The sequence below is a fragment of the Chionomys nivalis genome, chromosome 8 (assembly GCF_950005125.1).
Source record: "Chionomys nivalis chromosome 8, mChiNiv1.1, whole genome shotgun sequence".
Classification (NCBI taxonomy): Eukaryota; Metazoa; Chordata; class Mammalia; order Rodentia; family Cricetidae; genus Chionomys; species Chionomys nivalis.
The window spans coordinates 17,607,186-17,623,813 of NC_080093.1; the positions used below are offsets into that span (position 1 = coordinate 17,607,186).

Genomic DNA, 16,628 nt, shown 5'->3' on the forward strand with positions numbered 1-16,628 from the left:
GACATATTGATCAATAGATTAAAATTGGAGATCCAGACATAAACACACATGTTATGGACATCCAAGTACTGAGATGGTGCTGTTTTAGATTCAGTACTCCCTGGACACATATTCAGGTTGCTATTGAGCATTCTATTTTGAACTTCTTAGCATTATTCACATCCCTTCTTCATTTGTCTGTATAGATCTTATCATTTTTCCTTTTTTAACAATCTATTTGTAGCTGTTCTCAGACTCTAATAATACCCCCATGTGGATTTTTGAGTCATTTTTAAGTGTGACATCTAGTCAATTCAGTTTTGCTTGAAGTCATAAGTTTTCCAGATATGCTGACTCTTAGCCTTTAGTGTCTCTATCTTCATAAATTCCAATCTAGTAAACTACTGTGCTCCATTATGCTCACTACCTTCAAGTATGCCAAAGTATTATAGATTTTTGGAAATGCCACACGCTGTTTGACTTGTGCATCTTTTTGTTTTATGTACTTGTTTGGAAGGTCACTTTTTCCCTCTTAATTCCCAGATCTTCCCTGGCATATTCAGGTCAGATTTCAGTTGTCCCCTCTGGCCTTGCATCACATTTTATTTTTCTGCTCTAGCATTTATCAAATTGATTATAATGTGTTTGTTTACATATTTGCCTCCCAAATAGACCATGAACTGTGATCTAGATATTGCTTCTTTATACCCTTAGAAGCTAGGAATATTTTAAGTGCTTTTTCCAATAATCTCTTATATATGAATGAAATATAAATTGTCATCACATAGATTGCACATAGAAGTTTATAGTAGAAGAACAGATGAAACTAATATAGTATCTGTCTACATACCAAATAACTTTGTTTATCTGATGCAAAAAGAATTCATGAATTGAGATTTTGATGTTTTTTGAGTAAAACATGATTTTATAAATAATAATAATGTTACTTATTAGCTTTAATGACATAGAACCACACAAGCCTTTAATCTCTTTAAAATAGGAATGTATAGGACTGCCTCTCCTATAGAATAGGAAATGGATTAGAGATAGGATCCCTGTGTTTGTATTATCAGGGAGTTACAAGTCTCTTGGAAAATGGGAAATACTTAATAAAATATTTGTTTTATTGTTTTCATGTCCTCAGTCAAGGCCTGGATAGTTCTAGACATGGCTTTAGCTGAAGAATTGTTCTTTAGGGTTGTATCAGTTTCATCTGTTCTTTGTCCATAAACTTCTATGCACCATCTATGTGTTAACAGTTTATGTTTAATTCATTAGTTTTCTTTTACCAGGCAATGCATTTTTCTTGCTTGAGAAATTTACCATAATTGTTTTGTCTATGTTGATCAAAATGCTATCCAGATACAATAGAAATTCCAGTCAAAAAATTATTTATTGTAAACATTGGTTTATTTAATATTTAACTCTGTACCTGTGATCTGGAAAAATATTACAAACTATTTTAAATGTGAATAGATAGTCAAAGACCACAGGCATAAGAAACCAATAACATACAAAAACTAAAATAAAAAATATAAATAAGGGGGCTGGAGAGATGGCTCAGTGGTTAAGAGCATTGCCTGCTCTTCCAAAGGTCCTGAGTTCAATTCCCAGCAACCACATGGTGGCTCACAACCCTCTGTAATGAGGTCTGGTGCCCTCTTCTGGCCTGCAGACATACACACAGACAGAATATTGTATGCATAATAAATAAATAAAATATTAAAAATATATATAAATAAACAATTGATCTAAGATAAATTATAATTCATGATCAATACTTAAAATATCTATAATTTAATACTCTTACATGTATATAACAAGATATGTACAGTAAGATATTGTATTTATAAATTAAAAACATATTTTTATGAAAATGTGTAATTGGAATAAATAAAAATATTTTAAAATTAAATATATTCTTTCTTAAATTAAGCTTAATAATTACATGGATTATGTGCACTAGTGATTAACTCCAAGCCACCAATAATGCCTCAGTGTCACATTAAGGAAAGAAATAACACTTCCACCTTGGAATCATTCAGCTAGCGAGTTCAGATTTGAATGTTCTGTTTCATGCCCCATGTGTCTTCCGTCCTCTGTCTTGCATGAGCCTGGATGTGTGCCTGCATGAAGGCTGTCTTGTGAATTTGCTTGTCCCTGTGTCTCTGTTTCTATCCCTATGTATATATGTCTGTTGTGTCTATGTGTGAGTAATGTCTGTATGCCATATGTGCATGTGTCTGTATGAGTGTGTGCAGTGTGTCTGTCTGTAACAAAGGGCTTTGCTCTATTTATTGAATAGTAAAGAAAACATAACATGGGGAAAGGAATGGGATACTTGACAGAAATCTTTATCAGAGTTCGACAAGGGATTGAGTCACTGACTCCAGCTGATCCCAACTGACACAGATAACAAATATCATTATTTATCAACCAATATCCATAAATGGTTGCTTTCAACCTTTATGGTAGGTATTAGGAAATTGCTTTAAACTTCTGTATTTTGTACTTTCAGCAGGTGATACACATGTATTATTCTGGGTCAGGAGTATGGAAGAGTAGTAATTTAAGATTGCAGCTATGTATTATCTTGGGCTATAAAAGTTAATTGCATGGGAAATCCAAGGCAAGTAAAGTTGATTGTCACATTGTTCTCTTAAAGACAGGTTTAATAACCAGTTTGATTACACAGTAGGCTAGCAGTGACCTCAAGGTGGATTATTAACTCTAACTGTGAGGAGGTCCATTAAAAAGTTCCAGTCTCCTAGACTGTGAGATATTTACAGACGGTTGCATCACTACAAATAAGGATTAGACAATGCTTTCATCTTGTTCTGCTACAGCAAGAAGCCCAAACTGGGTAATTTATAAAGGAAAGTTTCCCTCACAGTTCTAGATACTAGGATATCCAGGATCTGATGTGATTACTGGTCTCCATGATGGATTGTAGTAGGACAAACACAGTGAAAATAAAAAGATTTAAATTTATTAAAATTCAGAGAATTTATACCTGCTTTAGAAGCCTTACTATTCATCCTTTCCCTCCAATCTATCCACTATTCAGTGTCCAAAATATATTATTTAAAAGTTATAATTCATTTGGTGTCATTCACTAATACTTTCTGTTGTTCTTAGAATAAAACGTGAGTTTTTTGTTTTATTTTGATCCACAAGACCCCACAGTTAATGGCCTGCCTACTGCCTAACCCTGTATATTTATTAACTGCTATTCTCCCTTGTTATTCATCCCAGAGTTCCTCCCACCTGTCACACGACTTATTTTGTCTCATTCTTTAGAGTCCTTTCTTTCACAACCTACCTGCTCATTTTACAATATTTATCACAATTTGTAAGTATGTATTTGCTGTTTGTTTGCTTATTACTTGTAGATTATAAACTGTGAGGATGTGAAGAATCTTTGTTGTGTTCATTATTACCAAAATGCCTACTACTTAATTTCTCACATTTGTTGAGTAAGTTTGTGAATGAAGAAGGGAAGTCACCACCACATAATACAGAGTTTCCAGCAGAATAATCTAATATGAACCTGTATAAGAACATACAGACAGGCTCAGCTTTCTGCTCCATAAGTTCAAAGAACTATGGAAAACATTCAAATTAGAATAATGGGGATAAATAGAAAAGAGCTAGGAAGCAAACAATAGTGTTTGCTAAGTATTGTGTGTTCAGTTGTCAACAAGCCAGAAATGGAAAAACTGACTTTTTGCATCTTGAATTTCTATCCTTGTTTATACATGATTACTAACACTTCTGTTGAGTATCTGATACTGATGTATAGCTGTCTATGTGTGAGTGATGAGGTACAGGACTTGTAGGTCTGCCAGTCTCTGTGAGTTCATATGTACATCACTTCTGTTGTGTCTGGAAGACAAGTTTCCTTGGAGTCATCCACCACCTCTGCCTCAGCACCACCTCTGGTTTTTATGATCCTTCTGCCTCCTCTTCCACATAGATCCCTGAGTCTTGAGGGGTAGGGATTTGATGAAGGTATCCTACAAGGCCTGTACAGGTTCAAGACAGATGGGATCCCAGCACTGATAGGGGGAAGTGGACATTGGGTCCTACCTCTAATAAAGAATTTATTCACAATTGAAACCTTCTGGCAAAGGAGAAATCCGTTTTCTCCAATGTTTACTTAGTACTGAGTGTTCCAAAGTCTCGTACCTTGTGTACATTGCCCAGCTGTGGGTCTCTATATCAGTCCCCATCTACTGCAGGAGGAAATTTTTCTGATGTGGGTTGAGCAAGGCACCAATCTTGGTATAGTGGGGAGTCATTAGGAGTTATTTTCTTGCCAAGTGCCTTTAGCAGAATAATAGTATTGGGTTTTCTTTTAGGCCCATGATCTGTCTAGTCTCAGTTTCTTGTCATAAAGAAAAATACATCAAACCATTTTCTGTAACCTAAAATTTACTTATCTTCTGATTTTAACTTGAGGCCGCAGAGCAGTAACTTCCCTCCCTTCAGAGCCATCGATTACTCAAAAGTGTCATAAAGGATGCAAGTAGAGGAGAGAGTGTGCGCAGAGGAAAAAGGTCATGTCGGGTATTTATTTGTTATCACCTCCGTTGTGGACATCAGTTTTCTCAAAGGGTGGTATTAATAAATTATTTCCAAGGTACCTTTCATCTCTAACATTTTAAAATTTGAAGATACTTAGTTTAGCACAAAACAAAAACTTTTCCCAATTAGTTTCTTGTTTTGTAACATAAACACTTGGGATTTCTCTTGTGCAGGTCAATACAGAAGAATGATAGAGAATATATTTTGAAAGTAGGTGAGAATTGATTTTCTACTGATTCATCAATGTAAGGACCTGTTTATTCTCTTCCAAGCCTCCCTGTCTTCATTTGTAAAGTGAACTGTGACTGAGGTCCTGGCCTTTCATAGAAATAAAGGAGTGATGAATTTAAAGGCTTTGCACTGATCCTGGCGTGTGTTGACACCCAAAGAAATGACAGCCACAATCGTTGAGAACAGATGCATTTTCAAGATGAAAAAGGCAATTTTTAGTCTAGGGGCATTTTACCATGACTGAAATGCAGGTTTCTAGGCAGTCAGATAATTGAGTGAGGAAGGAAAATCTGAAGACTATAATGACACATCAGTATCATGAGGGTGATCACAGCTCTACTCTCTGCCTTCTGCCACATCCGTTCTTTGAGCAGAAGCACAGCTGGGGACAGTTTGGTGTAATTATCACAGTGTTATTCCTAATAATTGTTCTGTTTCATTTCAAATGTGAAGGCATTATGTGACTTCACCAAACTGCAGGAGGACAGAAGAGAATAATGTCTTCCTTTCTTACTCTGTAAGGAAAAGAATCTACCTCTTTTCGCCCATAGAGAGAAATTCTGCCTGCTTGTTCAGTGCTCATCACCAGGGAAGTGCTGGCTACTGCACCCAGCACTGTCTGCTCCCTAGATGACAGCTGTTTTAATGGCCCATAACTCTAAATTCTCTGTGAATTTTTATTTATTTTTTTAGAGAGTACCTCTTTCCAGCTAAGGAATGAGCCTGGTTGCTTACCCAAGCTAAGGCTTATGAGTTATTACTGTTAGGAAAGATGTATTCCTCTGTCTCTAGCATCAGAGAAGTCAGCAAGGGGAGGGAGTTAGAAAGAACATCAGAGAAGGAGTTCAGACGCCTGAAATGGAAAGTCGTTAGCACTGTAACTTGATCACATGATCTTAGGAAATATTCTTCCATACTTTGTCTTTTCCTCCTGAGCCTCCTCCTTACAATTCTATTTTCTCTTCCAAGAATGCTCCATTGTGATCTAATCTATGTGGTAAACAGAAAAAGACAAGCTCTCCTGAGTAAATTGGGAGCATGAGAACCATGGAAGAGGGTTGAAGGGGAGAGGAGAGGCAGGGAGGGGAGCAGAGAAAAATGTAGAGTTCAATAAAATCAATTTTTAAAAAGAATGTTCCATTGTCGCAGGAACTGCTAAGATAGAATTTGTCGAAAGTCTAGTCCATTGTATTAGTTGCTTTTCTCTGTTGCAGTGATCAAATTCACCAGACAGGATGCAACTTGAGGGAAAACAAATTTATTTTGGCTCAGGGTTTGAGGCTCTGGTCGTTCATGGCAGTAGGATGTGGTGGCAGTAGCATGAGGCCTTTTGTTCACATCTCCATAGGATCAGGAAGGAAAGACAGGACAAGAAACAAGCCACACTGTAAGCTTGCCCCAGACATCCACCAACCTCATCTGGGTGCCACGTCCCAAACTAGCACCACCAACTAGGAGCTAAGAGTTCAAGCAGGAGCCTGTGAAGAAAATTTTATGGGGCTGGAGAGATGGCTCAGAGGTTAAGAGCATTGCCTGCTCTTCCAAAGGTCCTGAGTTCAATTCCCAGCAACCACATGGTGGCTCACAACCATCTGTAATGAGGTCTGGTGCCCTCTTCTGGCCTGCAGGCATAGACACAGACAGAATATTGTATACATAATAAATAAATAAATAAATATTTTTTTAAAAAAAGAAAATTTTACACAGAACCTGTGAAACTCATGAGCTACCTGCATTAGGTACACCTACAGGGATTGTGAAATTCATCATGATTCTGTTTTTCAGTAGCTTATAGTTACTGTAGAAAATAATGGATTTCATTATATTTCATGCTTCTTTATAATGTATGGCGGTTATATTGATCACTTATTTCCCCTGTTTCCTCCCCATCCCTGCTTATGCTGTGTCCCTTTCCTCTTTCCGAATAGACTCACTTCTATGTTCAGGCCTTTTTTCTAAAAAGTAACATGTAATGCTTATCTTTTGAGTCTGACTTATTTCAGTTACCGTGGTGATCTCCAGTTCCATCTATTTCTCTGTAAAAGATACACATTTTAGTCTTCTTTAGGACTGAATAAAATTAATTTCTTTGTGTACCTGAATATACCATATTTTCTCTACCAACTCATCTGATTTTGGATCTCTAGGATGATTCCTTAACTTGGCTGTTGTAACTAGTGTCACAGCACACATGGCTGTGCCAGCATCTTAGATTCTTGATAGAAGCACAGGTGTGTTCACTTCATGTATATACTCAGGAGTGACATATCAAATGATAGTTTTATTTCCTTATCCCTCTATTCTTGTCATAATGAATGCTACCCCCACCTTTTTTCACGCCCTCCTTTCTAGGATCCAGTTTCTCTCACTGAACCTTAAACAGTCCCTGAAGCTCACTATATAGTTTATACCGGCCTTGATCTCATATAGTCCTCCCGCATTGGCATTTTTGCTTATTTCCTTAAGGACTGCTATTCCAAGTGGGCTGAGATGGAAATCTCCTATAGTTTTGGTTTGAATTTCCTCGATTGCTTAAAACACTGACATTTTCATCTATTTGATGATCATTTGTACTTCTTTTGAGAAATTTCTGTTCAATCTGTTTGCCCATATATGGACTTGAGGATTTATGGACTTGAGGCTTTAAGGTTATTAATTTTTAGAGTTCTTCATTCCAATTTCCAGTTTATTGACGTATAAGTTGTCCATATTCCCTAATGATTCTCTAGATATCATTGGTGTCTATTGCAATACTGTTTCATTTCAACTCCAAAAGAGAACTCTTTTCCAGATTGATTCTTAAGATCCAGCTCAGACTTGACAAACCTGAGTGTGTGGAAATGGAACCAAATATTGTTCTTTCAAACAAAGGCTCCAAAGAATATTGGTACAGCAAAATTGAGAATCACTACCGTGTATGGGCAGAGCAGGTTCTGTTTATATTTTATTGATCAAGAAATAGATGTATACGAATGTTATGGTAACAAGCCATGACCAGGGAAAAGATACCCATATGTATTCAGTGGCTGCACTGCATTACCCACTGCTCTTGTTTCCCCATCTGTGTCTCCCACTAATCTCACAGAGTCTTTACAGGGTAGGTACTGTTCTCTCCATACAAAAGGGTCCTGGGAAGTGAAAGTCACAAAGCTAATGATGGTACCAAGTTTCAAAACAGATACCTGTCTTACTCCTGGACCCAATAGATTTTATTCTATGGTGCCATTTTCCTGAGTTTTCATCCTTCACCTAAGGATGGTATAAACAGTCAAGAATATAAAAAAGAACCCTCTTCACTTGAGGCCTGTGGTTTTTGCTCTCACTCAGTCAGCTTCTTACCACAGCTTCAGCTCCTGGAAATTTTCTTTCCTCTGTGAAATTCATAATCATATCCTGATGCATGTTTCTTCCTTCCCACCAGTTTCCACAGCCAGGACAAATCATATCAAGTCAGCTAAAACCTTCTGTGCTTGAGTCCAAGTCTGCAAGCCTCCTCAGCAGCACTACGGTTTGCCAAACCATGCCTCTCATGATAATCCTCCAGCTAGCCCGTCAGTGCTCGCCAGAGCCTTCCAGATAGATTTCAACGTTGTCCCTCAAAACCTCTATTCTCCCAGCTTCCCTAATCAAACAAATCGGTTTGGCTTTCCTGTATGTGTTATTTTCTTGTGTGTGCTCTGTCCTGTCTCAGACATTGCCTTACAGTCTTCCTCTTCTCAATCCCCACCCCCAAATTGACTTTATCTTGAGGGCCAGTTATAGGTAACAAATGCTTGGCGATCTGTCTTGAGAAAGATTCTTACCAGTTCCCAGACAGGCGATAATGTATTGTGATCACTCCCAGCATCTGCCATGAACTCAAGAAAAGTGGCAATGCAACAAAGACTACAATTCTGCTCCTGGCATGATTGTAATAAGGGCTTGAGAGTAGAATCAGGGTTAGCATTGTTCTGTAATTAATTACATGGGTGGGCTTGAGCAGTTTCTTCATTTGCCAAATGAAAGAAATAATACCACCACCTCCCATAGCTGATGGTTGCTGTGGGACAGAAAATCAGTATTTTTTGGAATGTCACCCCAGATAGGCTACCTGTGCTCCAGGGGGTGACCCTAAGCTCATGCACATACTGGCAAAACTATGTGAACTCAGTGGACATAAAAGGAATACGTGATGTTAGAGGGGAAAGCGGTGGGTGGAGAATAGGAGGACTTGGTGAGTGGGTGGATTTGACCAAAATGTATTATATGCATAATGAAATTTTCAAATAATAAATTAAAATAATTATGAATAAAATATGTAAACTGCTTTAAAATGATTATTAATCAGCAAATGTTCTTAGTTTTCCTGTTTTTATTCAAGATCAAAATTAAGTTAAACGTAAGTGCAACTTTTATCTTAAACAGAGATTGGTTGGAGAGTCCTTTCATTTCATTGCCTGTGTATAAAGGCTATATAAACTACTGTATATGGAGATGTGTAAGCTGTCAGAGAGGACTGGAAATAGAGGCCTCCACAAACATTCAGCTCTTGTTATTTTTCAGTCTACGGTCCCTGAATCGCTGTATACAAATAAGGTAGAGATGGAGAGGGAATGAAGGACAGAAGAAAGGATTGGAGTGGAAGGGAAAGCCATCACTGCTAGACGAGAGAGGGGAAGAGGAGGCTACAGTGGTGGCGGCAGCGACAGCAGGAGGAGGAAAGAGGGCTATAGTTTATTTCCTCCATCCAGAACCCAGTATAGCAAGCATATGAAAAAATTAAGCATGACAAGGGAAGATGCTTGAAATTTGCCATCTGTCTAGAGGTCAACTTGATTTACTGGTAGATAATTTTCTCTCACGTCTTTCCCAGGCCTATAAATAGCATGGTTGTTACACCATATATGTGTTACTTGCATAATCGGTGGTTCTTTTTGCAGACAAGCAGGTCGGGTTTCTGTGTTCTTATTGAAGTGTGCGCTCATTTAGGTCTCAAGTTCCCTGTGAAGTATTCTTTTCTGGAAAAAAAAATCCAGAAACTAGTCTTTAAGATTGTACTTTGTAGTCCAGAAATAGAAATCAAACTCTAGAGATAATGGATAAAGATGGACTTTATTATAAGTGAGAGTTGTGATCTGCCCCGGGAGAGAAGGCTCAACAGTATTTCAGACCCGACATGTATGCAGGTGTGTACAAGGAAGAAAGTCTCCCAGATTCTGAGTCTCCTGGGAGAAGAAAGGACTCTCACAGTGAAAGGGGATTTTCCTCTATAGCAACAGATTGGCTTACATGGGGAAGACCCCAAATACAGGAATGTCTACCTGGCACTGGCCAATTTTCTCTTATACAGAACCCTGTTCCCCTTCCCTGCTACCCTTTGATAACTGAAGGTCACATGAGAGCAAGCACTTCTTCTCTAAGGTCATAGTCCAGACTTCCAGCCTCATGACAGGGCACAGAAACATGCAACTTGGGAAAAAGTGAAATTTTCCCTCTAGTCAGTATTCACATCCTGGATATCCTTTGACTTACACTGGAAATCTTCCACTAATGCTAGAGCTCTTCTGCATGCATTTATCCTGTCTAACATCACTGTTGGTGAACATTGTGCAGCTCCATTAAAACTGCTCATCTGTGTGCTTTGGGTCAGTTTCTGGGACAGAGGCAGAAGGAAGGAGCAGAGTATCTGTGATGAACCAGAAGATAATGATTGTTTAGGGCTCGCTGTCTAAAAGACTCCATGCGCCATGACTATTTACTTCTAGTTCAGTGTGTATTCAATAGGATTAGAAAGTCCTGTTGAAAGTGCCGCAGTAGTGCTACAATTAAAACTTTCACAGCCTCTCTTGCTCTATCGTACTAACCATGTTTCATTCTTACGATTCAAAATGTCCCACCCCTCTTCCGTAATCCACTCACACCAGTGACTCTCACATTCACTACAGCCGGTCATCCTCCTGCAGATCCACTCACACCAGTAACTCTCACATTCGCTACAGCCGGAGTCATCCTCCTGAAAGCCAAATCCGATCCTGATATTGCTTTTAGTGTAAACATAGGATAAACTGAACAACCATACAAGGACATTCTCATGAAGGACACACTCTCCATATTTCATGGTCCTCTTAGTAGCTGGTCACCATGTATAAATGGGATTTGGACGAGCATCTCACTGTTAGTACAAAGGTCAGATTATTAACATGGCCACTTTCCAGAGCCCTGACAGCTTGATCTCTTGCTGTCCCTCACCTGTTTCCTGGCATCCAGCCACACTGGACTGAGAACATAACTTGAGTTTGCTCATGCTGACCATCAGCCAGGTTACTCCTCAAACCACAAGCTCTTCCCTGCTATATTGTCGTAAATGATATGAGTCTGTTCTCCATCCACACCCCTCTAACTCTGTACACAGTAGAGCAAGGTGCTCTCTTGACTATGACCATATAAGAAGTTAGTTGGTGCTGGCGTAGCACACAGTAACTTTAATAATTGGCTGTGTTTGTTTCTGTATTCTGTTTCTGTGGTGTTTATCCTGATTGAGCACTGACTCTGTCCCCAACTCGTGTACATTCACCACATTTTCTTGCAAATAAATGCAGAAGAGCTTACATTCTGGAGAAGAAACAGAAAGGAAAAGATGACGATCAGGCCGTGAGTTTTTCTAATAAACATGGTTATATTTTCTCAGCATAAAATTTCGACTTTTTCTCTTGCACTTCAGAGTCTTTCTACTGTGCTACTCAGCTTTAGAGGCATCACAGGGTGCCAGGCATTGGGTGGAATTTGGAATCTGAATCTGGTCTTAGTCCTCACTGACTGTGAATTTGAACAACTCACACAACCCTTGTAAGATGTGGCCTCTCTACTTAAACAGAAACATCTCCCCAATTGTTTACTTTTGGAGAGTGTGTGACTGCTGAAAGCGGCTTATAAGAACATGTGTCACTTTTATTATGGTTGTTTTATATGATGATTTTGAAGATATTTTTCATGAACTATTTCTATTTCAGAGATGATACAAACTATTGGAGGATTAAATCCCATGCAATTGTATATTTGATTCTTTGTTTCTTTTCTTTATAAAAATAAATGAATCCAGTGGTGGTGGCTCATGCCTTTAATTCTAGCTCCCTGGAGGCAGAGACATAAAACATCTATGAGTTCAAGGCCAGCCTGGTATACTGAGTTAGTTCCAGTACAGTCAGGGTTACACAGAGAAACCTTGACTCAAAAAATCAAAATAATAATAATAATAATAATAACAATAATAATAATAATAATGCTTATGTATAAGACTGTTCTCTGACCCTACAATATTCTGAAGAAAGGGTAAAGAGTTTCACCTCCCTCTCTTTGTATCTAGGCCATCCAACTCCTCAAGCATCATCATATCTCCACTGCTTGCAATACACATGCAACAAAAGTAGTGTTTGGGATTCTATTCCCACTCCCTTCCTTTGACCTTGTAGCCTTTCCTTTTCTTTCCCTGACAGGTGCTAGTTGTGTGCCTGTTGACTCAGGATAGCACAGAGCAGGGTGGGAAAGACCAAGTACATTCACCGTTCTGGCCTTTAACTTCAAAAGGGGACTCCTGAACACAGGGCTGGGAAGCAGGGAGGAGGTGAACTCTACACCACACTCAAAGTCCCGGATTTCCTTCCTGGTGAAGTGAGATGAAGTGGCATAACCCACGTTAGATTAGTTGTATAGAATGTCTAAAATTCTGCTTTTCTAGCCAGTGAAGAAGCTGTATATAGTCTGCATAAAGTGATAAATAACATCTAACGTCCTCACCACCAAATAAAGCAGTGCTACGAAGTAAAAGAAATCACATATACAACAACACACACACATGCGCACATGGTGAATACTAACTAAATACTTAGAAAATGCCCAATATCTACCAAACCACATTGACGTTTTTACTCAACCCATCAAACTAATTCCATTCTGGACCAAACACTGTGTTATATTTTCTACATTCTTGGTCCTGAACTTGAGTGTGGTACTACAGAGAGAAATTCAAAAAGAAAAAAAAAAGAGGACAAATCCAATCCAAGACCACTGTAGAGACTGCTTCATCCTCCAGCTGTTCTTCCTGCTCAGTACAATGCTTCTCTCTGGTCCCCTTCTCATGTCCTCCTTTCACCTTATCCCTTTATGAACTTCACTTTGTGGCTAGCCAGAAGTCATAGTTTCCCACTTTTCCCAGTTTCTTCCACAGGTAAACTGAGCCCTTTCCCACCATCACAGCAAAACAGACCCTTTGGGTTGCTCATTGCACCCCTTGTCCATCCCATCTGTCTGGAGAGATTCTTCTATGCTAGGACACAGCTAGGGCCTTAAAAAAAAAAAAAAAAAAAGACCATCTCTTCTTCTGGTTCAAGAGTTCTTTGATCATAAAGCAGAATTAAACGTTTGCTTCAAAGAGAAAATCCCCTTGGAGTCTTGAGGCTGAAAGGAGCATTTGGAAGAACTAGGATGTTTTTTCTTTGATTTCTGATTTTTGAGTGACAACTCTCTCAAAGAAAAGTAGTAGCCATGGCACTACATGTCCTCCAACAAGTGAGCAGGGGCAGTTACTTCAGACACGTGGTCGGTGGCATCTGTGAATCATGAATGAAGCCTCCTGACTTTGGTTCTTCTGGACCTCCAGGAGGTCACAGAAGTCCGAGAGCAATTGCTCACAAGGTTTTGCTGTACCCGGCTTCCCAGAACCAGGCCTCCCCCTGCTTTTGAGCTCAGCATACTCAATAGAGAATACTTAGTTTCTTACTTTTTCCTCCAGAAGTAGATGGATTACTCTTTGTGGTGCTCATGTTTCTACCCCACCACATTTCACACAGATGTGGCAGCTTTGCATTGGAGCATATTTGATAGAGCCTCACAGATGTATAAATAAATTGGGTTTTCCCATACTTTTTCCAGGGAGAGAGGCCTGCAGTTTTTCAAAATTATCTATTGTCTTACCATCCAAATACTGTTGTTTCCCAGCAGAGATCAGAGTCTTCAGAGCATAGGAAATAAGCACAGGTAAGTTCCAGTTATGTGAAATCAATGTGATAACTGTCAGGTTTGGGCTTAGGAAGACAAATGCAGGTAAAATACTGTACTGGGATTTTGATTTCTATGACTGGGGCTGGGGGTTCTTTGAGAAAGCATATCTAAGTGTGGATTGGTCCAGTGTGTCTCTTGGTTACCCTGTTTTAGCTCTGGAGAAATGTTTTAAGTCATACCATCTTTCTTCTCTCTTCCTTACAGATTCATGAAGGTGGCAGGGAGCACAGTAGACGCGGTTACCTGGCAACAGTAGGTATTCATCATTTTTAATCTCACTTATTATCGGCTGCTGGGAAATGAAAGATAATTAGTTGTCACAAAGTTCACAGATGACATTTAATAAACTAGCCTTTATCTTTCAAAAAAATTAAAATCACCTCTAAAGCTGTTATAACACATGTTGTCTGATAATGCTATGACTTTATTTTGTCATTTCAAAATCATAACTCCCCCCCAAAAAATACTGACACAAGTTGGAAATCTCACCTATTAATGTACACTCTTAAATTGATCTGTCAGGAATGAAGGGTAATGGAGATTAAGCGTGACACCATTTCCCTATAGGCTTTCCCTTTCGAAATAAATTTCCCTGATTAAGAGAGGAAACAGTTTCAATTGTTCAAAATGTCATGTGAAAATAGATATACTTTATTATATTCTTAGCTGTGGTGTTAATTAGGGCCAAGAAATTTGATAATATAAAGCATGTTAAAAAGAGAAAAAAGAATGTTCAGAAAATGAAGCAACTTCAGGAAAAGGGATAAGCTGCAGCAGTCCAGGAAGAAGCTCACGTTGGCATTCCTGTCACCTTGATGTCACTTGCTTTGGAAGGGCAGCTACATTTAACTTTTCTGAGTCTCCTCCTGTCTATGCCAGGGTTAGAATTTGGAATCATTTTCTTCCCCTACAGCATCTCAGTCACTTTTCAGTGTGATACAGATGTCTCCCACTCCACACCCTGCTGGCTCAGACTGACCATCCTTCTTAGTTAACCCCTCCCACTTGTCTGTTCCGTTTTATCTGGGTTCATTATGGTACATGAAGGCGTGAAAGAAAAAAGAAGTGGATAGACTACTTACTAACTATCCAGAAAGGACTTTGGGGTTGTTGGTAATAACTCAAATCATTGTAGGAACTATTTTAGCCATTTTTTAGGAAGTTCTGTTCTTCATCCTGTTTTTGTGAGGCATAGATAGGTCTATTGACTTGTCATTCATAGCCATCTCGTTACTCCAAAACCAGAACCAAACACTCTTCCCTGGCCTTGGATTTTCTGTCCTTCATGGTTTAAATGAGAACTGTCCCCTATATGTTCATGTGTTTAAACACTTGGTTCCCAGTTTGTGGCCCTGTATGGGAAGGTCATAGAACCTTTCAGAAATGGAGCCTTGCTGGAGGAAGTGTGTCCCTGGGAACAGGTTTTGAAGATTTATTGCTTTCCCCCATTTCCTATTCTATCTACCCACCAGCTCCCACCCCGTCTCTACCTGTACCTCTCCTTCCTTCCCAGTATCCCCCATCCTTCTCCTCATGTATGCAGATGAGATATGGTCATCCATCTTCCTGGTTCTACTGCCATGCTTTCCCTGCCTGTTTCTAGTCTTCCCCACCATGATGAGCTCTAACTGGGATCCCAAATGGACCCTTTCCTGCCCTAAGCTGAGTTAGCTGCCGAGCAGTAATTGATACAGGACCTCCTGAGTTCATCTAGTGTCCCAGCAGGCTGCAGGCTTCCCTGTGCCCCAAGCTTCCTGAAGGTGTTTGCTCCGGTGCTTTTGTACATGCTGTCCCTTTTTGAAGGCGAAGGCGTAAGTCACAAACAAATCCCACACCAGTTTGGAATTATGGTTAATAGAATGGTTATTTGTTTAAAGGGGAAAAAACTTACAGATCACCGTCCCAGACAACAGCCCTCTGCGCAATCAGGAAGGGAGTCTAGTCGCCAGAAGCGGAGCAGGAAGTAAGAGAAAGCGAGGAGGGAAGTGGCTGCTTTTTTAAAGAGAGAGAGACCACGCCCCAATGGGCTGGTATCTCAGCGGCTATTGGCTGGAGGAGCGGAAGGACCTCCCGCAACACCTTTGTCGTCCCTGCACTTCATGCGCCTGGCTCCTTGTCATCTTTTAAGTTTCAACTTTCATGTCATCTCCTTAGAGAAATCATACTTTATGATTTCACTCCAACAGCCCCCCGTTTGTTCTTTTTCTTGCTCATTTTTACATAATACTTAAAATAATATACAAAATATTTACATAATTTTTTCACCTTTTGAAATTTTTTCCAGTGAAAAATTTATTCAGTTCACAGAGTATGCAGTTAGGTAATTGTTTATTAGGCATTTATTGATAGGGAAATAATAGTGACCACAGTGACAATGATGGCAATGTTCCAGACTCTCTGAATTTTATATACCTACCATGTCCAATCTTCACAACAGCTATGTGAGGGAGGGGCTGCTTTGAAGTCTCATTCCATTCCGCCGAGAGGAAGCTCCAGACCCACGGGTTTGTCTCATCTCACCAGCCCATATCTCCATCTTCTGCTTTGTTATAACATGGTCCTTTTACTGACATGCTGTTTCTGTGTATTTATGTGACTTGTAGGGAATAGGAAAACTTTGAGTATGTGACTTCAGTGATATAACTTACAGACAAAGGTCAGCGAAAACTTTCTTCTTTATTTAAATGCTCTTCCTTGCACAAGTAGAATAAAGTGATCACTGTACTTTTTATAATGGAGAAATACATGTCAATAAATATATTTTGTTTACTGGCTACTTAAATAGACATATCTCT

At 39.2% G+C, this 16,628-nt stretch overlaps 1 protein-coding gene across 3 annotated transcripts in view; it reads left to right on the forward strand.

Moving 5' to 3' along the window:
• Hpse2 (heparanase 2 (inactive)) overlaps positions 1 to 16,628 on the forward strand; it is a 611,174-nt gene that overhangs the window by 406,680 nt on the left and 187,866 nt on the right. For all 3 annotated transcript variants that reach the window (XM_057778995.1, XM_057778996.1, XM_057778997.1), the window contains one exon: positions 14,038 to 14,085. In XM_057778995.1, coding sequence (XP_057634978.1) covers positions 14,038 to 14,085 — 48 coding nt within the window. The remainder of the gene's footprint in view (positions 1 to 14,037; positions 14,086 to 16,628) is intronic.